Source organism: Mandrillus leucophaeus, unplaced genomic scaffold, assembly GCF_000951045.1.
Source record: "Mandrillus leucophaeus isolate KB7577 unplaced genomic scaffold, Mleu.le_1.0 Scaffold165, whole genome shotgun sequence".
NCBI classification, from domain to species: domain Eukaryota; kingdom Metazoa; phylum Chordata; class Mammalia; order Primates; family Cercopithecidae; genus Mandrillus; species Mandrillus leucophaeus.
In genome coordinates this window covers 2,710,507-2,736,477 of record NW_012101643.1, presented here as the reverse complement: position 1 = coordinate 2,736,477, position 25,971 = coordinate 2,710,507, and the positions used below count along the sequence as shown (strand labels likewise).

Sequence of the window (25,971 nt, the reverse complement as noted above, 5' to 3'; positions counted from 1 at the left end):
GAAAATAACTATTTGAATAAATTGCTATCTCCGTACAATGGAATACTCTGCAGGCAGTTATAAAAAGATAAATTTTTCCATTTATTAACATAGAAAGATGTCCCTAACATATTAATTGAAAAATTAAAGTTAAAAAATGGATAGGGAGTTGTTCTTATCCAAATATAACTAGAAAAACCTTAACAGTAAACTCACCTAAAGTAAAGATCGAAATTTTGTAAGTCAATAAAAAAATTACTTTTGTGGAATTTTATTTTAGAAATAAAACTTGAAATTACATATCTACATTACTTTAGATGCAACAAAATTTGGTTATAAATGTAATTATGTGCTCTTTCAAAGAACTAATAAAAAATAAACACTGAGAAATTGTTCAGGGAAAAGTATACGATCATCTACCTTGCTTTCACAGAACATTTACAAAGAGTAATTTTGGAATTAAAAAAAAAAAACAACCAAGGACATCTTCAAATTTCCTCAGGGCCACTCTTATGCCTCTGATATTAATAACATTCCAGTTTGAAGCATCAATCATGTCATTATTCTAATCAACTTTTTCATCTTCAACCATTCTTCTTTGATCTAATTTTGCCACATCCCCTCATGCCAATAGCTCTGAGTCAACCCACTTTTCAATATCGCAGTCATTGTTTCATGAAATTCTGCATCTTTTGCAAAATTTGCAATTCCACGTTATAAAAAAACTTAACTTTCAGATAGATATTTCATTAGAGAATGCCGAACCTGAATATGACTTTTGCCTGATAAGATAAATGCAGGAGGGTTTCGTTTTTACTAGTTCATTATTAAATTGTATTATGATGATCTGACTTCCATATCTAACCCTACTGCTGCTACAGCTCAGAAAATGAATAGCTGATTATAAAGAACTCATATAATCACCTGCCATTTCTATTGTTAAACTTTTCTGTTTGGTGAGATTTTGCAAGTGACACTAATAACTTAAAAGCAACACTTAGAAGTAACCAGAAATATGTATAGATGTACAATTTTTTTTGTTGTTTTTTTGAGATAGGGTCTCGCACTGTTGCCTAGTTTGGAGTATGGTGGTGCAATCACAGCTCACTGCAGCCTTGATCTCCCAGGCACAAGCTATCCTCCTACCTCAGGCACCTGAGTAGCTGGGACTACAGGAGCGCACCATCACACCCACCTAATTTTTGTATTTTTTGTAGAGGCAGGATCTCATCACGTTGTCCAAGCTGGTCTTGAACTCCTGGCCTCAAGTGATCCTCCTGCCTTAGCCTCCCAAAGTGCTGAGACTATAGGCGTGAGCCACCTTGCCTGGGCTTTATAGATTTTTTTTTTTTCGAGATGGAATCTCGCTCTGTCGCCAAGCTGGAGTGCAGTGGCATGATCTCAGCTCACTGCAACCTCCGATTCCCTGGTTCAAGCAATTCTCCTGCCTCAGCCTCCCGAGTAGCTGGGATTACGGGCATGTGCCACCATGTCCAGCTAATTTTTGTATTTTTAGTACAGACAGGGCTTCACCATGTTGGCCAGGATGGTCTCAATCTCCTGATCTCATGATCCACCTGCCTCGGCCTCCCAAAGTGCTGGGATTACAGACATGAGCCACTACGCCCACTCTCTGCTACTTTTTAAGTTATAATTTTCCAAACTACATAAACCATATAAAGCAAGCATGAACAGTTGGTCATGACAAAACGTAACAATGCTACTTTTAATACCTGGAGAAGATATGGATGCCAGTTGGTGTTTACACTGTGTCTTCTGAGAAGAGAGCACTGCAGAGCCCACATAAAGAGCTTGAGTCTGCAGCACTGTTTTCACATTGCAGTTAAGTGGATTTGAAAGGCTAGAACCATAGGTCCATAAAACAGAACAGAACTTGAATAACTGAAAAACATCTTCTAGATGTACCTAATCACAAAAAAAAGAGCAAACTTTTAATTCTTACTCAAATAAGTTGGTTCCAAATCCTCTTTCACTAGTGTGCAATTACAAAGAAACAAATAATTTAAGGCAATGTTTTGGTTTGTCTAATCATTTCAAATTATTCTATACTCTATGTTTTAATGAACTGGGAAGATATCAATGAAGAGTGATATTCAGAAGCTTCACTATAACTTTGCACTTGAAAACACTGAAAACCAAGACAAGAGCAGTATCTGGGATGCCTAATTAAGAAAATGCTTCAACAATGTGGTGAGCAATGCCAACTCAATGTCAAATGCTGTACAGAGAACAAGTCAGGCAAGAACAGGAACTGACCACTGGGCCTGGCAACATGGAGGTCACTGGTGCTGGGGATGAAATTTCCTGAGTAACTTCACATCTGCTAAATAACCTCTCGAACATCAGTATTCACATTTCTAAATGGTATTAACCAATCAAAAAGACTGGGCTGTTGTTATTTTTAAATATAGTAATGGGCTTAACATACTAGTAGGAGTGTAGAAATGTTAGTTTCTATTCTACCTACCGATTAGTATCGTGATCGTAGTCTTTCACAGGGCCTGTGCTTACTATTATATACTCTTCACTGTTTAGAAGTCTACTTTCATTTACATTATAAACTGACATAACCAAAATAACCCACATTATTTTTTTTTTGAGACAGAGTCTCACTCTGTCGCCCAGGCTAGAGTGCGGTGGTGTGATCTCGGTTCACTGCAAGCTCTGCCTCCCCGGGTTCAAGCGAATTCTCCTGCTTCTGCCTTCCAAGTAGCTGGGATTATAGACCCCGCCACCACGCCCGGCTAATTTTTGTATTTTTAGTAGAAATGGGGTTTCATCATGTTGGTCAGGCTAGTCTCGAACTCCTGACCTCAAGTGATCCACTCGCCTCGGACTCCCAAAGTGCTGGGATTACAGGAATGAGCCACTGCACTCAGCCAGCCATATCTTCTTTAAGGGTAGAGTACACTCGAAAAGGATGAGCCTTGTACCTTTATGAAAAGTTTCATCAGAACTCTGAAATGAACAGCATTGGCACCACTGAGCATCATCTCAAAGAGCCCAATGAGCAAGTGCAGATAGTCCCTGCTGTCTTCTTTCAGTTGTTCAGGATTCCACCATATGTCACCTACATGCACATGGAAAGAGAAATGATGTACAGCCCTGCATGAACATGCCGGGAGCTTTTCATTCAAGACAAGCAGTCATTGTGGAGTCAATCATTCAGTTTTGCAGAGTATCACATTTAAAAGATTCACAGCTTGTATCTTACCTTTAGGAAAAGATTTAGGTGCTTTCAGTGCATAAATAAAATTTTTCAGGGAAAATACAAGAAAAACCGAGTCCTCCACGGCCATCCTCTGAGTGCTGTTGAGCTCTTCTATATAATGTGCCCACAGCTCCGCTGGTATCCCTCTGTCTAACATCAGTTCAATGTGCCATTCTGAGGGGATTTCCTGAAATGTTAAAGGAAACAAAAACTAGTACAAACTAAGGGTTCTGAACATGGGTTAATGAATTCCTCTGCAAAATATGCAAAAGTTTTGTTTATGTGTGTATTTTGGTGGGGAAAGGATTAATAGACCTGCTTTCATCAGATTTTTAAAGAGGTCTAACTATCACCATTCACAAGGAAAGACAAAGTTAAGTTAAATTTTATCTATGTCTTACCTTAAAACATTAAACAAACTTTACTCATGTAAACTGTTTATCCAATAAAGGGTAGGAATAAATAGATATATTTCTTTTTTTTTTTTTTTTGAGACGGGGTCTGGCTCTGTTTGTTGCCCAGGCTAGAGTGCAGTGGCACAATCTCAGCTCACTGCAACCTCCGCTTCTCAGGTTCAAGCGATTCTCCTGCTTCAGCCTCCCGAGTAGGTAGGATTACAGGCATCCGCTATCATGCCTGGCTAATTTTTGTATCTTTAGTAGAGATGAGGTTTCACCATGTTGGCCAGGTTGGTCTCGAACTCCTGTCCTCAAATGATCCACCCGCCTCAGCATCCCAAAGTGCTGGGATTATAGGCGTGAGCTACCGTGCCTGGCCAAAATAGGCCTATTTAAAAACAGGAAGATAAAGAGTTGGATTGCCAAGACATAGTTAAAGGGACTTCTTTCATTTCACTGTTTTACCACTCATCTGAATAAGGTAAACACAGTAAAATTTCCAAACCTGCAGATGATTTTAAACAAGTAGCAAAATGTCAGGTGTTTAGAAATTATACTGTAAATGCCGAAAGAATGCAGAAGAACAGGTGTAAGAAAATGACAAATGTGACTCTGTACAACCAGAGCAGAGTAATAACTTAGCAGGAAAATAATCCAAAGCCAGATTTACAATGTAACGTCTCCAGTGAGGGATTTGATTAACTCAATGTGCTGCTACAGGCAAAAATATGCTCATGACATCGAGGAAGGGTATTAAAACTAAAGCAATATAAAATAACCTGTTATCTACATATGTATAATAAAACAATCAATTTGTCCATACTTTTAACACTGAGAACCAGTACAGTTCAGGTCATCACACTTCACAAAAGACACCAAGAAATTAGAAGTTAAGAAGGGACTATCTGGGCTATTTTTCAAAATATGAAGATTTTACTCTTTTTAAAGTTTACAAATTTTAGCTAACAATGGCCATGATCAGAACTTATAAAATCCTGGGGGTATATGTAAATGTGAAAAAGATATAATTCATTTAGTAAATCCTATAATGAGAAGCTCTCTAAAATTTGGAGGACAAATAAAAACAAAATACTTACATATAGCAGATATTAAAAAAAAAAAAACAGTCTTGCTACCTCAAAATGTGTCATGAAGTAAAAATATAAACAGCTGAAATATGTCCCTCAGTAATACTATCAAAGACAGTAGTAGGCTGGAGGGATACATATCTATGTAATATTAAATTTTTGTTTAAAGCTTAAAAGATCTATTTTTAGTAAACAATGGAATGAAATAGTATTTTGTTCAAGCACTAACACACCAAGTGAATTTCTTCATCACTAGAGGTAGTTAGGTGTAGCTTGGGTAATTATCCAATAAAGACAATAAAAGAGAGGAGAGTCAGGCATCAGATACAAAATACTGCAACCCTGAAATTTTATAATTCAACTAAACTTTCTGCAAAAGCAAGGGAGTGCCTAGTTGACTATCTCACTTCTACCCAAGACTGCTTCACATTTCATCCAGCCAGTATCCACTAGACTCAACATCTCGCCTCTGATTTCCAGTTTGGCTGTGACTAATGGGTTAGGCTGTTGCTTTATTCAACATTCCACTTTTTGGAGATTCTGCTTTCCTTACCACTGCAGTAATGACACTTTCAAGCTTCTTTATTTTTTTCTGCAACAAACTGAAGACTCTTATCGCAAATGGAAAGTGGGTTTCTTTTAAAGATGAACAACAAGAGACGAGCACAGACATGACCACGTGAAACGTTACTTTCTGCTTCTGGTTAACGGACTCCTCCTCACCCAGGCTTATTAAATCCTCCACCTTGAAAAATAAACACACTCTATCACTAGTTGCTCCTGACTTTCATAAAACAATTTTTCCAACTCAGGTCTATCTAGGTATTGTGTTTTACATTTAAAGTGAGATGACAAATAGAAAGCCTTTATAAAGTACTAAGCACTGATTTCTAAGTAATTACAAGAATAATGTCAGAAATTGTAATGAACATAATTGCACTTGCCAACTGGTTAATGTATTTAAATCACACATCTAATACCTTTACAAAGGTTTATTTACTAAGGCAAAGATAATTTTCTCCTCTTTGGGATTATATTTTGCTATTTTAACAACAACAACAAAAATACTAATATTTTAAATGGGAATGAGAGAAAATGATGGTAAAAAGGATATATTCTTATGCGTGTGATATGGATCCACACTGAACAAATATATAAAATGTTAAAGATTTCAAACATTGCACAGAATTTATTAAACAACACTGTAATGTTTAAAGTAAAACCAAGTACTCAAGAATGAAAAAAAAATTTTTTTTGAAGAAAAATCTAGTAAAGCAAAAGCTGCGAATTTAATAAGAGTATGAGAAAGAAATCCAGGGGTTGGACTTTCACAGCATACTTACCATCTTTAACATTAAAGAAGGATCTCCTAAATTTATATTATCAGCTAACAACTCAATCATCTTCTGATTTGCTACACCAGTTAGTTTTCCTGGCTTTGTGCTTTTAATCACATTTTCAAGAGCTGTAAAGTAAAATTGAATGCAGAGAGCTTTTATGTCACCAACATCAAAGAATCATATGAGGAATTCAGGCAAACAGTTTACTAATTTTTATGTAAGGTTTGCTTTTTATTTTTCCTTATATCCAATTCTGAATTTGTCTGTCTATGAATTGGCTTCCTTCTCACTGTATACTTTTTATCTTGGCAAAACTTTTAAAAGACCTTACTGGCATATAACATGACAAACAATAAATTTTAAATTTTCTTTGTTTTCTTTTGTACTATCTGTTTACTTTTTCTAAAAAATAACTAAATTTTTTACCTTCTTCCCAGCCTCTTAATAGAGGGTGCAGAGAGCAGATTCCTGATTTTGATAAATATATAGCAATTTTCATCTCAGCAGATTCCATGTCGTCATTATTGATAACCATAAATGGCAGCAAACATACAACCACCTGATTTGACAACCGATCATTTTCACTTAGTATCTCTTCTTTAATTAATATGTCAGTTGCTATCTTAAGTACCTTGTACCTAAAAGACACGCAAGCACATTTGGTTGAAAGACACATTGGAAGGCTTCAACTGGGCAAAAATTCATCATTACATTACTCCAGCTTACCTGACAATATCCTGGTCTCCTGACCAAAACTATTATTCAGACACACTAAGACACCACTTAAAATCCATGTCAATAATAGAGTTATCTGTGACAATATATTTATTTATTTATTTCTTGTACAAGCACTGGGATTATAGGCATGAGCCACTGTGCCTGGCCAACAATACTTTTAATCTGCTCATCCTGTCTAATCTTAAAAAAAATAATAATAATTTTTCTTAGAGAAATCACTAGAGGTTAACTATAACATAAGACATATCACACTAGATGTCTCAACTCTACTGGAAATCAGATTCACTCAGGCATTCAAAGAAAATGAACCAAGCACATCCTACATGATAGATATCTACCCATATGATAGACACAAAAACACGTAAGACACACTGTCATCCTCTATGGAGCTTACTTACTTTTTCTTGCAAAAAGCTTTGGTGCCAAAAATGAAATAAACAGAGCTCATTAAAAACTTACCACAGATGGTATCATGTGTCTCTGAACTTATTTTTTAATTTGTTTAATACATTGGTATGTTTTTAATTATAAAGTAAAAATTATATAAAGTAGAAAATTAGAAAGTCCTTCCCATCTTACTTCCCAGAATTCAGTATCATCCATTATGTATTTCCTTTTGCATTTTTTTAAGAGAAATTCCAAACACAGAGAATAGTATAATGAACACACACAAACACACATTAACTAACTGTATAATGAAAAAAAGTATTACATTAAGATCTGTTCTACTACCACAACAAAGGGGTCATGTAATCAAAGCCTTAAAAAAAAAGAAGAAGAAATAGAAAGAATCTGATATAAAAACTTCATCAATTCAAAATAGTATGAGGAGAAATGAATACATACCATTCTCTATTCTTTGAAAGTTCCGCTCTTTGAAAGAGATTCAGAAGATTTGAAATCGTCACTTCTGCAGTGAAATGTTCTTTGAAAATCTAAAGGGAAAAAATATCCATGAGTAGATTTGTACTTGCTTCAAACATACATGGTGTTTTTAAAATGCAAATTTTAAAAAGAATGAATTATAAGGAATTTCTCCCAGGAATCCTAGTACAACTTAAAAGTTTTAAGACGTATTTCTCAGAAGTGGCATTCATAAGACAATAATCCCAAGGTATTTGCTATTGATAAAAATATGTTAAAAGCAATATAAAAATTCACAAAACATTTCCTGTTTGAATAACTTCCATATATACTTAATATATTACATTGTGAATTCCTGAGTTTCTCCTAACCAGACTTAAGTCTGTGCTCTCCAGAGAACAAATTTCCCATGGAAAAATAATTTCCAAAAATACTCTAGTCTCCAGCAGAGAATCATGTGAGAAGGGCAAGAAAATTTACAAAATTGTATATCTCAACAAATGACAAATTCACTCACCTCAAAAGCACTTACAGCCGACAAAACAACATCTATATTATCATCATCTAATCGGGCTAAAACAGCTTCTTTTATGAAAGACTCATCAACACCCTCCTGAGCAATAAAAGAAAAAAAATTAATTTAGCTGTTGCTAAAAATCTCTTAAGGCTTTGCACTAGAAAGGAAGTATGGTTTTGTGAAAAACACTCCAGAATAACAGTCTAACACAGGCTCTGCTCTGGATGAGGACTGAAACACACTAGAACTAGGTAATCGCTAAGGGCCTTTCGAGATTAATAATTGTTTGGTACAATTTTTTTTCAAGTTTTCGGTGAAAATACAGTAAATATAGTAAATATGGTATACTCCAAATACAGTTTTTGTAATGAAGGAGTTCATCTTATTAAAGTGAGAGCCCAGGTATTGACAGGGTATAGACTAAAGAATAAGAATGTCTAATTTAAATCCTAACTCTACCACTTACTAGCTGTGTGACTTTAGTCAAGTCACTTAACCTTTCTGGATCTCACTAATCCCACCTTTAAACAGGTTTGTTAATAATAATACCTACCTCCAAGGGTTGTTAGAAGATTAAAAAATACATGTCAGTCTGTAGCAGAGTGCTTTACACATAAGTACTGTTAGAAGTTAGCTAATATTATCTAAATTTTTACAAGGATAAGGACATGTACTACAAGGCCAGTCTGCCAAAAATAGAGATCACTTTTCAAACATAACGAATAAAAGAAAACAATGTCTATTCATTCATAGAGAAAAAAAATAAGCCTGCTAACCAACCTGAATATATCCCTATCAGTATGTGGCAGGCAACTAAATAATATAAAAAACATAGGTCACTCTGTTGGGAGAAAAATGAAAATTCATAGAATTCACAAAGATTAAGTTATTCAGGCACAGTGGTGCATGTCTATAATCCCAGCTACTCTGGAGGCTGAGGTGGGAGGACTGCTTAAGCCCAGGAGTTTGAGGCCAGCCTCGATAACATAGCAAGACCCCATCACTTAAAAAAAAAATCCTCAAGAGCTAATAAGCAGCCATATATCTGAACCTGGAGTTTAGAATAAAACCTATGTCCTGTCATGGATGGAGAAAAGAAAATGAAACACGGTATGCAAACGAAGACATCAACTGCAATTACAATACTCAAGCCTGTAAACTGAATGTATGCAGCTAACCAAACCCAGAGAACGGGAGAGAAAGGCAGTAAGAGTAAAAGAAGGAAGGATGAGAACAACTTCAGAAACAGAAGACTCCAGGACTCCTCCTTTATTCCAGAAGAATTTCTTATCACTAAAATCCTCCTATCACAACAAAGACTATTATTCAATAAAATTATTTAACACATCAACAAAATAAACCTATTGGCAGTTTATAAAAGCAGAATTCATGCCAGATCAAATAAAGCAACATTTCTTAAACCTGAATATTACATCAGCCACTTTTAAAGAAACTTTCTCAAAGATCTAAATGTTGTTTAAATTGTTTATTGTTTACATATCAACTTAAAATTAAGTATAATTTCTTAAAATATAGGTAACATAAAACAAAAAATTTTTTTTAATCTACAAGGGAAATACTAAAAACTCTATAAAACCAATACAATTCAAATGAAGATGAATTTAGTGTGATTAATTGTAATCAGCTGAAATTAAATTTTACTGATCATATGATTTTACTTGTAATACGAACCTGGCTATAATTGCTGTGACACAAGTTCGAGAGTTCGGCATGTTTACACTGCCATGTGCTACATGGAAACTAAACTCTGTTACCACTTTACTCTATTCCAGAAATTTCTCAAATATGCAAATCATGGTGCATAATTTTAGACATGACACAGATGGAGCATTCCTATTTTAATTACAGTAACTGTAGTAAAATGTATATACAATTAGCACCTCACACCCACAATCTGAAGGCTATGTAAAAAAATAATGAGTCCATCTGAAATAAAGAAAAATTTTGAGAAAACAATACTACTATCAGTGGCAATTTATAATTTAGCAAAAATTGTAAAAGGACTGCTTGAATGACTAAAGTTTGGAAACTACTATTCTATTTGTATTACTACCAAGTCTTCATACCAATGCCTTTTGGTATAAATGCAAATTAGACCAAATTATTTACAAATAAAGTCAGCCTCAATACATATTTGAAGCCACTTACATTTTAAACACAAATGAAACTGCAGGTACCCAAATCATGGAACAGTGTTCAAAAGTTATCATCCAAATGTCCCAAAATACGCCTTCATCTAAAATTAAGACTATCAAAATCAAATTTCTTGGCTTTTCTTTAAACAGGGTCTTGCCCTGTCACCCAGGGTGGAGAGCAGTGGCATGATCGTGGCTTACTGCAGCCTCAACCTCATGCCCAAGAGATCCTCCTACCTCAGCCTCTCAAGTAGCTGCGACCACAAGCGTGTGCCACCAAACTTGGCTAATTTTTTTTTTTTTTTATTTTCCTATAGAGAAGGGGGTATCCCTATGTTGCCCAGGTTGGTCTCAAACGTTTGGGCTCAAGTGATCCTTCTCACAGAGTGTTGGGATTACAGGCATGTGCTGCTGTGACCAGCCCAAAATCAAATTTCAAAACTAAAAAAAATTCTCAGATAATTAACGAACCTATGTGAATTAATCTACAAACTCTAGTTTGAAAAACACTAAAGATAAACAAATAACCGTCAATGTGGAAACATAAAAGCAGTTATTAGGTTATTGTTAAAATGGGGACTATTGGCACACACAGTCCTAAATATTAGTCTGAAGTAAATACTCTCATGAGGTTTATTCAGCTCATCTGTACAATTATCCACTATCAATTCTAGGTAGTAACTCCAATTTCTTATTCAGAATCACACTGCTCATCATTAAGAAAAAAAAAAAAAAAAGTCATACACAAAAGCAATCTGAAACAAACCTTTGATGTTTTCATGATCTTTTTCAAATGATTAATGGCCAGAAGTCTCACAGGAGCAAGTGGATGATTCAGGCTGAGCATCAAAGAAGTATCAGAATCTGCTAAAAACTACAGGGTGCAACGTAATTATCAAATTATTTCACTTAATCTGAACAGTCTACGATCAAGAATAAAACCCAAAGAAAATCACCCCAAACTGTCCAACGTTTTCAGTAACAACCATCTAACTACAGAAAACAAACAAAAAAACGCAAAATCTTTGTTTCTAGAACATTATTATATGAGTTGCAACAGATGAAAAAAATTTGTATTGTTAGTAGTATGATTTCACGTATACTTGTGTCTATGTGTAGGTTTAATTTGGTGAAGTAATTCTACAAAGTAATTTTGTATTTTGTATGCATATCTGACTCCAAAGTAAAGAGTACCTAAGATAAATCACCGTTTCAGCACCTCCCAGAAAACAGAATGCAATTCATCTACATGCTATAACAAATAGTGACACTCAAATTAGTGACACCTTAGTTCACCTATGCAATTAGACAAAAAAGGAAGTCTACTCATCAACCTGATTCGGAAATGCAACACCATCAAAGATGAAAGTCTAATTATGGAAGAGAAATACTAAAACAATCATATTTCTCTTCATAATTATCTGTTTTAAGGCTAATTAAAGAACTTCTGCTTAAATGTCTAACTTCTAGTATAACGCTTTAGGCTTGAATCACCAGAAAATTTTTCAAGTTTTAATGTGATCATGAAATAGAACCCATCTCCCCCTTGCTAATCAATACTATAAATAGCCATTTGTGGCTGGTACATCGGAACGCATAGACCTAGCTGAAAGACAGAGGACGCCAGAAACCTACGAGGCCGTCCTCTGATGATTCTTAATGAATATCCCGTACAAAATTCTCCAACAATACTTTTCCTGAAATAAGTATCACGTTCATGGTTATGTAGAAATTATTGTACCTTTCTCCAATTATTCTATTCCTGCCTCAGAGCCATACTTCAGGCAACTAGGCAAACTATATAAGGTCATCTCTGTAAAATTTTCCACACCATGGAAAAAACTGGCAAATTTCCTTCTGGATCTCTTCACATAACCATACAAATATACCCCAAATTGTCGTAATTCCCTTGGAGAACAACATACCTGATACTTTCCTCCACTTGTTGAAAGAGAAACAAACCGATGAAAAAGCTCTTGTTTCTTCAGATCTGCAATTTCCTTTAAGTGCTCCTCTAATACAACATCTAACGTTCTGGGGTACCTGGGAAGCAATTAAAGAGTGAATTCATTACTCTTAATAAATTTATTAATCTCATACACCATACACATATAATGGAAAGACATAAAATTTTAAAAATTACTGAGACTATGACTTGAATTTTAACAAATGTTGTATGTAAAACCAAATGATATTGGTCAAATTTGTTACTATAACTACTCCAATAACAAAACAGTCTCTCTATAAAAAATTATACTCTCCATAGCCCCCACACAGTCACTATCTCCTCTTATATTTCAAATAGTTTTAATTCCGATACTCGATCCTTCTTGAAGAAAAAATTTAAAAAAGGACAATCTCTGTACAATTCAGTATATTAAGATGTGACTTGTGAATCATATCTTTATAGAACAGGAAGTACTTTAGAAGAGCATAAACATACACGCATGACTTACTTGCTTTCTAAAAGCCTAATGAGTGGAAGAAATTGTTCATTAAGCAAAGACACTTTATTAGAATCCATTTCTTCCTGTGAACTATATGAAATATACTCTTCAAATAGAAGGCTGTAAAAAAAAAAACACACACACAGAAATATCAGCATACATAAGAGTTACTATTTATTGAGTACCTACTATATTCTAAGTGCTTTAGAAATATTATCTCTAATTGTTATACTTATACAAGGTATAATTTAATACTTATTTTACAGATAAAGAAACTAGGGGTCTGGTGTAGTGGTTCACACCACTGGCATTACAATCTCCGCACTTTCAGAGGCCAGGACAGGAGGACTGCTTAAGGTCAGGAGTTCGAGACCTGTCTGGACAACACAGCAAGACTATATTGCTATTTGAAACTGTGGTGGCTCACGTCTGTAATCCCAGTACTTTGGGAGGCCGAGGCAGGTGGATCACCTGAGGTCAGGAGTTTGAGATCAGCCTGACCAACAAGGAGAAACCTCGTCTCTACTAAAAACACAAAATTAGCCAGGTGTGGTGGCACATGCCTGTAATCCCAGCTACTAGTGAGGCTGAGGCAGGCAAATCGCTTGAACCTGGGAGGCAGAGGTTGCAGTGAGCTGAGATGGCACCACTGCACTCCAGCCTGGGCAATAAGAGCAAAACTCCATCTCAAAAGAAAAAAAAAAAAAAAAGGAAAAGAAACTAGGGTATAAGTCTTCCAATTTGCTCACGAGAACAGCAACAAAAGGCAACACTCAGTGAGCCCTTCTGCACCACAGAGTGCAGTTTCACATTTTAAGCCCCAGTCTGATTCTAGAGCCTATGTTCTCAACATTACCACATGTGTATACTCTCCTTTAATTCACAAACCAACCCTCTGAGCAAAGCGGCATGAACGATGCACACCAACACATAGGTACCCTCTTGATGCTACAAAATGGCAAAGCCACATCCAGTCTGACCTCCAAAACTTACTATAGTCCTGGAAGTGGTAAGGGCAGAATCACACCTATGTCTGACTGCAATGCCTACATCTTTTCACTGTATCAAGTTGCCCATTAAGAAAAAAAAAAAAGACTGAATTATCTTTAGAGCAATGAAATAATCCTTACTCTATGCCTACCTTCAATATTGTTTCTAAATGACATTTACGGCGTTTTAATTGTGATGTGTTATTTCAGATATTACGGTCCATTTACTAATAGAAAACTTCAAATGGCCAAAAACTGCGTTTAGTTATTACCCAAATTTAGCTCAACCACTAACTTTCCATTTTCATCTATAAGCACTAAAGGTATGCAAGAAAAATTACTTTTGCTTTTAATGCTGCCAGTTACTGGATTAAGTACTTATAGTTAACAAAATGATACAGACAAAACAAGATATACATTAAAAAGGAATACTGGGAAATTTCTAACCAATCTGGAAAATAATACTGAGTCACAAAAATGTAAATCAAAAGCATGTCAAAAATAATAGCTTACCTAGCCAACAAATGGTCTAAGTTGTTCTTCAATGATATTTTTGTAAGTATAGCTTCTAAGTGTCTCTTGTAGATTTGACCATCCATTCCTTCCGTTTCTTCTCCTTAATATGTAGAAATTAAAATTGTGTTGGGAAAAATTTACTTTGCAAGCTAACATTATTAAATTCACTTATAGCAGAAAAACTTTCTCAGAATAAAACACACACACTGATATCCAGCTTTTTTATCTATTTCCAGAAGTGCATTCTACTTATTTAGTCATTTATATTTTTCAAAGCTTTTTTGTATAGATCACCTTCATTTTTCCTTTATCTGAAATTCTCTATTTTTAACAAGTACTATCATGCTTATAACAATAATAAAACAAAAGTCCAAAATTAATCTTTCCCCAGGTAACATTACAAATTAGTTGTGATGTCCCAAACAACTATCTCTGAAAACACGCTAGACTTTCATCTCAGTACCTACCCCCTTACTGAACCGAGTTGCCATCTATTTCAGATTTATAATAAACGTATGAATCTGATCTTAGCCCTTGCTTTCAAAGAATGGGACATTACTCATTACCTTCAGAATAGGAAGAATACATTTTCATTTGGCTAGTCACTTTTCATTTGGCTAGTCACTTTTCATTTGGCTAGTCACTTTTTCTTGGCATGTTTAAACCAAGATTTGGTTATGAAAATCTCATTTTCCAGTAGACTAACATAAGTTTAGAGAAGTCTTTCTTAGGATTCTCCAAGTAGCAACAGAACCTAGTGTTTCTTCCTAGTCTTTTCGTATTTATTAAAAGACGTAACGCAAACAATCAATTTCTAATTATAATTATTATTATTTTTGAGACAGAGTCTCGCTCTGTCACCCAGACTGAATTGCAGTGGCGCAAACACAGCTCCCTGTAGCCTCGAACTCCCTGGGCTCAGGTGATCTCCCACCTCAGTCTCCCGAGCAGCTGGGACCACAGTTGCATGTCACCATGCCCGGCTAATTTTTGTACATTTTTGTAGAGACAGGGTTTTGCCATGATCTGCCCATCTCAGTTTCTCAAAGTGCTAGGATTATAGGTTTGAGCCACCTGGCCCTCTAATTATTATTTTTTGCTCTGTTTCATAATTTGGATTTTTATGTATAAAAATTTTCTTGGTCTTATATTTTTAATTACTGTAAGGAAAAGACTTTTTTGGCAACTGGATGAGATATTCACTGTAAATGAATCACTAAAGTTCATTAAATATCTAAATGAGAAGGCAAAGGTTTACTCAGTAATGAATTTTAAAATTATTCTAGTCTTTTTCATGAAGAGACTATTTAAGTATTTAAGAACACAGATCCAAAAAAAGAAAATTAGATTCTAAGAAATTACTCATTTAACAAGGATCTCTCTTCAACCAACCTGCTCCCCACCCCAAATGTTTCTCACTTAAGAAATAGATAAGTTACACAAGAACAACTGGAAAACAGAAATTTTAAATATTTTAAAGCCGTTAACCAGGATATAGTTACTATTTTAAGATAAAATCTTAGAAAATTTCTGGACAAAAAATATAAAACCACATACCTGTAACATGATGAATGATGGAGACAACCAGATGGGGAAGCATGTAACGCAGAAGAGGACTGACATCATAAGTTTCAGAAATCCCATGAAGTATTGTAATAAGATTGGGAACACTACATAAGTGAGGGAATGGCCTTTGAAGAAGCAAAAGTACATATCCTTTTGACTTTACAAGTCAGACAGTAAGTGACAATATAAACAAATACACATAATCACTTATCTTACAAAAAAAATTATTCAAAATAATTTTATTCACCTCTGACTAGCACCATTTCTCAATTCAATGGTACGTACTTTTTCCCAAGGCTCTCTGGCTTCTGTCTTTGCAGGAGCACTATCAAGCAACTTAATCCATCCTTGATCAAAGAGGGAATCTTGGTCAATGTTTTGATGATCTGTGACGCCAATGAATTCACAAAGGTATCTTCCATGGTCACTTTCACAGAAATTTGACATATTATCATGTATGTTGCAGCTCTGTAATCTGGTAAAGATGATTTCAATCCCTAAATATTTTTTAAATATAAGGAAAAATGATAAACCATATTATTTTCTGCTACTTTAAATGTTAATCTGACAAATTAGAAACGTCATAGAGATTAACACAACCTAATGCATAAGCAATCACTCTTCAGACGTAAACAATAAAGGAGCTGACCCCTTTTTCAAAGTGGATACAGAGATAAGTCCGTTGGACGAGAAAAAGGATCTCAGAAAATTTCCCAACTCAAACATCTACCGCATGTCCTAACAGGAGCCAGTAAGCTCTTCTTTTATACATAAAATCCTACTTATGGGAGGGAGACCTCAATCAGATCACTAATGGAAGAAACAAGTCTGATGAAAGATAACAAGTTGGGACACTGTGGGAAGTGAAAGCAGTACCTCCATGGGGCACCTGGGAAGGCAGCAGGCAACAAGGCATTTGGGAAGGAGAAACGCTGAGAGGCAGGAGCCAGTGCACAAAAAATGCTGAGAGGCTGCTTACGCCCCGAAGAGACTGTCTGCTCCATCCTTCTTCCAGTGAGGTACAAAGACTGCTATGGAAATCAATCTAGGAGATAGCGTCAGGGCCAGACAGCCAATGTTTATTCTTAAGAGTCCTGATTAAGGTCCCAGTCTGGTGAGTTTCCAATAAAAAAGTGTCATATTTTCAACCTAAAGGCTAAATCTCATCAACCATCTGAAATAAACTGTCCATTTAAAAACACTTAAATCTAAAAAAACTTTCAAAAGCAAGAAAATTCCTTTAAGTACAAAATAATCTACTTAACACATCAGCAGTGCCAACCTTTTGGATATAGGGAAATAGTTTGGCGATGATATTGTCTGATACATCCTCTGCAGCTACCAGCGCCGACACTATGGTAGAAGCATAGAAAGCCAAGAGCACCCTCAACTGAGCTGAGCTGCCCGGGGACTCAGCAAAAACCTGAAATAAGGAACACAAACAAAACACATTTAACAGTGAAAGGGAGGAAGAAGCATTGCTTGAGGCCAGGAGTTCGAGGCTGAGACTTCAGTGAACTATGATGGCACCACTGTACTCTAGCCTGGGCGACAGAGCAAGACCATGTCTCCAAAAAAAAAAAAAAAAACAAAACAAAAGTGAAAGGCCAAATAAATATTTACAGTTCTCCTGAACTACCATACGCAACAATGAATAAATACACGTGACAAGAATTAACTGCCTAATGATATTCCTAACATTTTAATTTTTTTTTTTTTTTTGAGACGGAGTCTTGCTCTGTCGCCCAGGCTGGAGTGCAGTGGCCGGATCTCGGCTCACTGCAAGCTCCGCCTCCCGGGTTTACGCCATTCTCCTGCCTCAGCCTCCTGAGTAGCTGGGACTACAGGCGCCCGCCACCTCGCCTGGCTAGTTTTTTATATTTTTTAGTAGAGACGGCGTTTCACCGTGTTAGCCACGATGGTCTCGATCTCCTGACCTCGTGATCCGCCCGTCTCGGCCTCCCAAAGTGCTGGGATTACAGGCTTGAGCCACCGCGCCCGGCCACATTTTAATTTTTTAAATTTTTTTTTGAGAAGGAGTCTCGCCCTGTCGCCCAGGTTGCAGTACAGTGGCACAATCTTGGCTCACTGCAACCTCCACCTCCCAGGTTCAAGCAATTCTCCTGCCTCAGCCTCCTGAATAGCCGGAATTACAGGCACGCGCCACCATGCTCAGTTTATTTTTGTATTTTTAGTAGAGACGGTGTTTCACCATGTTGGTTGGCCAGGCTGGTCTCAAACTCCTGACGTCAAGGGATCTGCCTGCCTCGGCCTCCCAAAGTGCTGAGATTACAGGCGTGAGCCACCGTGCCTGGCCTTGTAATTTTTTAAACAGCTTTCCCAGGTTGAATATTCCTGACATTTCTAGAAGCCTCTTCGAATAGTCACTGTAACTAGAATCTGGCAAGGAATAGGCATTTATTTTTGTAGAAAAACACCTTTGGTGACAAAAGATTGATTCTTTAAAAAAACAAACAAACAAACAAAAAACAAAAAAAAAACCACGGACTCTCAAACTACTCCTGCTTCAAAACACCAGACCATTTAACAAAATAAATTTATCCAAAGTACTACTGTTATTAGGGTATGCTTTAGTATGTTTTCTTCATTCAAAGCAGGCAATCTTTTCATAAAATTATATACTCATGAAACAAGATCGCTCACCTTCACAGATTTTGTCACCAAACTACAAATGAAATCCATGAATCCAAGATCTTTGTAGCAGTGGGTAATCAAAGTTCCTTTAGCTAAGGGCACTCCAGATTGCTGTTATTGACAGAAAGAACAAACTCTTAGCGACATTCATCAACTGATCCTTATTTAAAAGTACCCTGGTAATGTCTTCACACTGCTCCAATTCATACATTAAAAATATAATTGCTCCTTATAACTGGTGTTGGTGATGAAATTAACACAGAAAATCATGTAAACTTAGAAATTCAAAAGAGAAGGTCAGCAAAGAGGGCAGAGGTATTTAGTGAAAAATGTTTGCTTATCATATGTCACATTTTGAAAGGTATTTATCATAATCTGGATGCTCTAGATTCTCAGTAATTTTACTGGTTCGATATGGTTTCTGAGCCAATATGATATGCTTCTGTCACTGCTTTACAATAACGCTAAGAACAGAAATAGACGAGGAACGTGGACAACTTATACCACTATTCCCACCATCTAGCATTGTACATGGTATGTAATAGATGCTCAATAAATATTAAGTGAAAGGAGAATTTTAAGTGAACTTTAGTAGGTGAGTGGAGTTTGGATACCTGGAATAAGAATGCCTAGGGAGCAGCAAGGTCCAAGGGTAGATCAGAGGAAGAATAATTTTGATGCTATGGGCAGAGTGAATGTTGTGAAAAGCAGTTTAAGAGCTTTATCAAAGGCTGGCCTTCTCCAACGTTCTTTAAAGTGCTTTACATTCAGATTCTTAAATTATCCTTCTAATTAAAGAGTCCTCATTCCTCCTGTCTTACTAATTCTGAACACTGACCCCACTACCATCATCAGCCAAATGTGCACAGCCCCATGATCTGTTAGCTTACTCTCATCCCAATATGCCTCCTCTCCTACCCTGGATCACCATGCTCAATATGCAGTAAAGTTCCTGCTAACAACATACGTCTACTTTCCTACAGAATCATGCTGTCTTTTCTTACCCAGACCCTTCCTGTTACACAAGCATCCTTTTATTCACCTGTAAATTAATTACTAGCGTCTTCCTTACAACTTTAATAAATTATTGAAGCCCCTGAAGTTATCTTTATCCTTTTCATTTTTGTAAGTATTTTCTGCCTTTGTTCGTCTTCAACTTTTAAGTTCTCAGTTCCAAAATCTAAAATGCCAAACAGCATGGTACAACAGAAAGGCACAGGCTCTGGAATCAGACTGGGGTTCAAATCTCAACTCTGCCACTTTTTAGTTATGTGAACTCTGGCAAGCAGCCTGTCCTCATCTGTAAAAATGAAGTTTTGTGATAATCCAAGATAATATAATGTACACTGCCTAGCCTGACGTCAGATACTAAATAAAAGCTAAATATTATGAACATTAATAACAGTTTCAATTGGAAGTTAGGAAATAAAAATGATGGAGGTAATTATCTGGACTATCCCCAGGAGCACTGACTTATTTTTTCCTAATTAAATCTCTTAATCAAGATTTGTAATGATTACAGACATGTGTCATTCAGCAATCGTACCTTAACTGGCAACAACCAGAACCATTTGTGCTTTGAATTATTAATTTTTAGAAGCTGTATGACTCGCACAAATATTCTTGTCTCGTGGTATGGCAGAACACAAGCAATGAGGCTATCTTGATTATAGAGATGTATATGGAACCTGGGGGAAAAAAGCAAACAGTCCAACTGGATACAAAACTTAATAATAGGCACCTATTTCCTCACATGCTCAAACTGTATATTAATGAGCTAAAACAACCTAGAATGAGTAGCAGTGAAAATCACACAATCATAAGCAAGACACAGAGCATTTAAAAAGTCCTCAATTGTGCATTCGCATATCCCTCAACATGGTCCAGCCAATCCTATGCAATATCTTTGAATATTCAACATCAAAATCTACATCCCATTTTCTCTCAGCTTTAAAATTTTCATTTATTTTTTTGAAATAGAGTCTTGCTCTGCCACCCAGGCTGGAGCACAATCATGGCTCACTGCAGCCTTGACCTCCCAGATTCAAGTGATCCTCCCACCTAGGTCTCCTGAGGAGCCTGGACCACACGTGAGCACCATCGCAGCTAGCTAATTTTTCATTGCCATATAGAGACCAAGTCTCCCTATGTTTCCCAGACTAGTCTCTCAACCATTTTTTTTTTTCGAGAGGGAGTCTTGCTGTTGCCCAGGCTAGAGTGCAGCGCCACAATCCCAGCTCACTGCAACCTCCACCTCCCAAGTTCAAGTGATTCTCCTGCCTCAGCCTCCCAAGTAGCTGGGACTACAAGCGTACACCACCACGCCCAGCTAATTTTTTTTTTTTTTACTTTGGTAGAGATGGGGTTTCACCATGTTGCCCAGGCTGGTCTCCAACTCCTGAGCTCGGGCAATCCACCCACCTCAGCCTCCCAAAGTGCTGGGAATACAGGCGTGAGCCACTGAACCCAGCCTATTAGTTTGACATATAATTTTAGCACTATCCAAGCCATTACTTTTACCATGAAGCTTTCTTCAACTATTCCAGGCAGAACTACATCCAAAAACTGTGCTTAATCCTTTATTACAGCATTTATTTCAAAACAGTAATCAAGGGCAATGTACTTACCTGTGTACTGAACTTAGTATTTGCTGAATAAATAAATAAGTTATCTGAAGAAATAAAATGAAAAATCAAATGCAGAAAGTATAAGTATTTCTTACATTAATGATCTATTTGGAGGTAAAATTAAGTGCTAGAAAATGGATGGAAATATTACAGACTTTTAAATATTTTTTTTTTGGTCTGACTGCCCTAATGTTCTGACAATCAGAAGACCCAAGATAAAATTGTTTTCTTGATGACTCACTTGCTTCTTGAAAAAAAATTAGTTTATCCCTATGTCTCCATTTTTTGTGTTTTTTTTGATACGGAGTCTCCCTCTGTTACCCAGGCTGGAGTGCAGTGGCGCAATCTCAGCTCACTGCAAAATCCGTCTCCTGAACTCAAGTTAATTCTCCTGCCTCAGCCTCCCAAGTAGCTGGAATTCCAAGTGCTCACCATTGCACCTAGCTCATTTTTGTCTTTTTCATAGAGACGGGTTTTACCATGCTGGCCAGGCCATGTCTCCAATTAATGGAATAGAAATCTACTTTTAAAATATGTAAGGTGGACTGCGTGTGGTGGCTCATGCCTGTAACCTCAGCACTTTGGGAGGCCGACGAGGCAGGAGGATCGCTGGAGGCCAGGAGTTCCAGACCAGCCCAGGCAACAAAGTGAGATACTATCTCTACAAAAAACGAAAAAATGAAAAAACTAGCTGGGCATGGTGGTGCATGTCTGCAATCCCAGCTACTTGGGTGGCTGAGATCTGAGGATCATCTGAGCCCTGGAGGTCAAGTGGGCCATGATCACACCACTGCACTCCAGCCTGGGTGACAGCGTGAAATCCCGACACTCAAAAAAAGTAAAAATGAAAAAGACAGTTGTGTGTAGGGGCTGCAGAGGCTCACACCAGCACTTTGGGAGGCTGAGGTGGGTGGATCATGAGGTCAGGAGTTTGAGACCCGCCTGGCCAACACGGGGAGACCTCGCCTTTACGACAAAAAATACAAAAAATTAGCTGGGCTTGGTGGTGGGCCCCTGTAATCCCAGCTGCTTGGGAGGCTGAGGCAGGAGAATTGCTTGAACCTGGGAGGCGGAGGTTGTAGTGAGCTGAGATCGTACTAATGCACTACAGCTGGGGCGACAGTGCAAGACTATCTCTAAAAAAAAAAAAAAAAAAAAAAGACATATATAATGGGAGAATAAATAAAACAAAAATGTGTATGCTGTGATGTGATACCAATATGCGAGAACATAAACCTAGGAAACTTATTGAGACAATTCCCAAAGCAGATAAAAGATCAGACCTTGGAAATAAACTTCAGTTGTATCCTAGCTCTGCCACTTACTAGCTGTGTGACTCAAGGAACTTAACCCCTCTAAGCCTCAGTTTTCTCAACTGTAAAACAAGGATAATACAAGTAATCTCACCAGAGGAATGCTGTGAAAATTAAATGAGATAATGCAGGTAAAGTGCTTAGCAAGGCCTGGTGTATACACGCTCAAAACACATTAGCTACCACTGTTTTTCTCAAGTAATGGTATTTCAGAGGATAACACTGCCTGCTTCCCCAGCCATTTTGTTATTTTGCCAAGAAAGAAGCTTAATACTCATTGCCCCAAGTGTACAGGAACAAGCTGTAATGGCAAAGTGACATGGGCTCCTTAGAAATAATGAGGTTAGGCTGGGCGAGGTGGCTCAAGCCTGTAATCCCAGTACTTTGGGAGGCTGAGGCTGGTTGATCACCTGAGGTCAGGGGTTCAAGACCAGCCTGGCTAACATGGTGAAACCCCATCTCTACAAAAACACAAAACAGCCCAGCATTATGGCAGGTGCCTGTAATCCCAGCTACTTGGGAGGCTGAAGTGGGAGAACTGCTTGAACCCGGGAGGCAGAGGTTTCAGTGAGCCAAGATTTCGCTATTGTACGCCAGCCTGAGTGACAGAGCAAGACTCTATCTCAAAAAAAAAAAAAAAAAAAAAGAACTAATGAGGTTAGACCATTTACTCAAAATCATCAGTAGTTCTACTTTTCACTATCAACAAAAAAGAATTTAAAGGCAGAAGAGCATGTTCATCTCACACGACGGACACTGTATCAATCTCTTAATACACCTAATTTTTCAGCTTTCACTTGATAAGTTTTCTCAACTACTTAATTTTTTAAAAGACCAAAGTGATTAGCCCACAGTTATTTCTGTAATTCTATTAGCTACCTGTGAATCAACCACTCCAGACACTTCTGTGCCGGCTTAAGCAGGAAGTAAGGCGACAAGTGAATAAGGAATAATGAAATGTTTTCATCCAACTGTTTGTTTACTGCTTTGGTCTGAACACTTCGCTCCAAGGTTTTTGCTAGCTGACTGAACAACGGTGCTTCAAACTGCTCAAAGGACGGATCAATTCCAAGCAACTCTTCCAGGCCAGTGCATCCTAAATTTCAAAAACAGCCAGTTTACTTAACAATTCTTTGCAAGCAAACTCATCCCACCTCTTTTACAGTTTTACTTACCCCTAAGAAGTCTCTGAATTCTTTAAGTACATATAATTTATAATACAGTCCCAAACACTGATTTCTAGTTTTCAACATATAGAGTAAATCCCATCTCATCTACTAGAACAGAAAGCACTTCGTGGCAGGGAACATTGCGGTTTTTTTTTTTGTTTTGTTTTGTTTTTTTCTGGCTATCCCCTACAATAACTAGGCCAGTCTCGGAAAGGACTTCTCCTCTCAGTCACTGCCTCCATCCCCTTCTAGCTGTTGTTCTTTCTGACATATTAGTTGACCTCTCTTAACCTCGTTTCATCTGTGAAATCCAGACACCACTACTCATAAACATTTCAAGAACCAAGCACCTGGCTCTTATGTTCTCTTTCCCTTAAAATATACGTCAACATGTTAGAAACTGCTAAGGAAGAGGGCAAGGCAGAAAACAAGAAAACAAACAAACAAAAAAGTAACATCCAGAAAACGCTTCAAAGAGCTTTTCGAAGTTAAAAGATGGCTCACCTATGGCAAAGGCGGTGTCTCTGTCGATGGTAGCCGCTTCCTTAGGGTCAAACAACAAAGAGGCAACTTCATCTCTAGACAAGAGGCTGGCATCACTTTGAGGGAGGGCGAGTCGTTGGAGCTGCTGGGCTAAGGACGTCATCTTTCACGCCAGCGGAGTTTTAATGACACAGGCTAAAAAAACATAACCACTTTGAGAAGTTTCTACGAAACTATAAGGCGCCTCATAAACAAACAATTTTCCTCTGCGCTCAGAGCCGTCATGGACACACAACACGGCTGTCCTGAGATTTCTGGACCCCGGAGAGGCAAAGACGATGGCAACAGCGCTAACAACTAATTACAGTACCGGCGACCGCGCCAAGGTTTTCCTTCAAACCTGATTCCGCAGATATCCGGAAAACTCTTACCCTCCCTCAGTATGCCGCCCCCATCCGCAGCCACATCAAGCGGCTCTGTGCTCCTCCTTACCCGGAACTGGGAATTTGGGTATATCTTGGAATGCAACAACTCTTCACAGCAGCTCCCACATGGTACCAATGAACCCTACCCTCACCCGGAAACCTAAAACACGCTGTAAAGCAGCTTCCGGCTGCAGGCACTACGGCAAGTGAAGAGGTTCAAGCTTGCCGGGAATGGGACGAGACAGCTCCGCCTCCCGAGACGAAAGCCCGCCCCCTCAGCCCGCCCCTCAGCCCGCCCCTCAGCCCGCCCCTCAGCCCGCCCCTCAGCCCGCCCCTCAGCCCGCCTCTCAGTCCGTCGGACTCAGGCTCAAGTCTGAGCGTCGCCCGCGTAGCTCCAGTCTATCCGTCTGCGCTGCGGCTCATGTCTGAAGCTTTCGGTCTCTGGATGGGCCTTCTGTGGGCTTTAAGGATCCGTAGCCGGAATCATTCATTCAGTATATAGTGATCTAGCCTTTACTAGATGCCAGCGGCACCGCGTAGTGCTAAAAGCCACGGGTTGTGAAGTCACGTGGTTTGGGTTCAAATCCTGGCGCTGGCGCCTGTCGACAGGGTGAACGCCACTAAATTATTTCATCTCTCTGAGCTTGTTCCTCACTCTACAAAGTGGGAAGAGGCCGAGTTTGTCGTGAGATGAGCTTCTGCTGCTAGTGCAAACCGATCTATGAATGCTGGGCTCCACCGCCCCAGAGCTTGGGGCAGATCTTGTTACTCTTTGTTTCCGTTCCCGAGGGGTACGTGGCATATATTTTTTTCTTTCAAAACGAATCCTAGCCGGACGCGGTGGCTCACGCCTGTAATCCCAGCACTTTGGGAAGCTGAGGCGGGCTGATCACCTGAGGTCAGGAGTTCGAGACCAGCCACCAGCCTGGCCAACATAGAGAAACCCCGTCTCTACTAAAAATGAAAGAATTAGCCGGACGTGGTGGCGGGCGCCTGTAATCCCAGCTATTAGGAAGGCTGAGGCAGAAGAATCGCTGGAACCCGGGTGTCGGAGGTTGCAGTGAGCCAAGATTGCACCACTGCACTCCACAGAGCCAGACTGTCTCAATAAATAAATCAATAAATCAATAAGTCGAATCCTGTTGAGGTACAATTTACAAACAATAGTTGTACCCACTTCAGTGGAAGAATTTGATGACTTTTAGCAAATGCATGTATTGGTATAATGTACCTCCCCAGTCCAAATCACAAAGTTTTCATCGCCTCTAAAAGTTGTCTCTTGACTGCGAAGATTCCTGCAACCACTGGTCTTCTTGGCGTTACTACAAATTAGTGTTGCGGAAGAGACAGTATCCTTATGTGTGAATATACCTAATCTGTTTCCAAAACACTGTGCTACGCGCTAGAACTAGGATGAACTGACGTCTTCCAGATGGAGTGAGATCGGATGCTCTATCTTTTCTGGATGC

The 25,971-nt window shown here is 38.1% G+C and overlaps 1 protein-coding gene across 1 annotated transcript in view; it reads right to left on the bottom strand.

The window, feature by feature from the left end:
- HEATR1 (HEAT repeat containing 1) overlaps positions 1–24,688 on the bottom strand; it is a 58,854-nt gene extending 34,166 nt beyond the window's left edge. The window contains exons 1-20 of the mRNA XM_011976384.1: positions 24,570–24,688; positions 24,099–24,272; positions 23,305–23,521; positions 20,032–20,173; positions 18,495–18,596; positions 17,113–17,253; positions 16,116–16,327; positions 15,822–15,955; positions 14,262–14,364; positions 12,769–12,879; positions 12,238–12,355; positions 11,079–11,186; positions 8,157–8,252; positions 7,622–7,710; positions 6,464–6,675; positions 6,041–6,162; positions 5,251–5,442; positions 3,215–3,398; positions 2,934–3,070; positions 1,713–1,905 (exon numbers count right to left, since the gene is read on the bottom strand). Coding sequence (XP_011831774.1) covers positions 1,713–1,905; positions 2,934–3,070; positions 3,215–3,398; positions 5,251–5,442; positions 6,041–6,162; positions 6,464–6,675; positions 7,622–7,710; positions 8,157–8,252; positions 11,079–11,186; positions 12,238–12,355; positions 12,769–12,879; positions 14,262–14,364; positions 15,822–15,955; positions 16,116–16,327; positions 17,113–17,253; positions 18,495–18,596; positions 20,032–20,173; positions 23,305–23,521; positions 24,099–24,240 — 2,755 coding nt within the window. The 5' untranslated portion in view covers positions 24,241–24,272; positions 24,570–24,688. The remainder of the gene's footprint in view (positions 1–1,712; positions 1,906–2,933; positions 3,071–3,214; positions 3,399–5,250; positions 5,443–6,040; positions 6,163–6,463; positions 6,676–7,621; positions 7,711–8,156; positions 8,253–11,078; positions 11,187–12,237; positions 12,356–12,768; positions 12,880–14,261; positions 14,365–15,821; positions 15,956–16,115; positions 16,328–17,112; positions 17,254–18,494; positions 18,597–20,031; positions 20,174–23,304; positions 23,522–24,098; positions 24,273–24,569) is intronic.
- Positions 24,689–25,971: the final 1,283 nt, after the last annotated feature.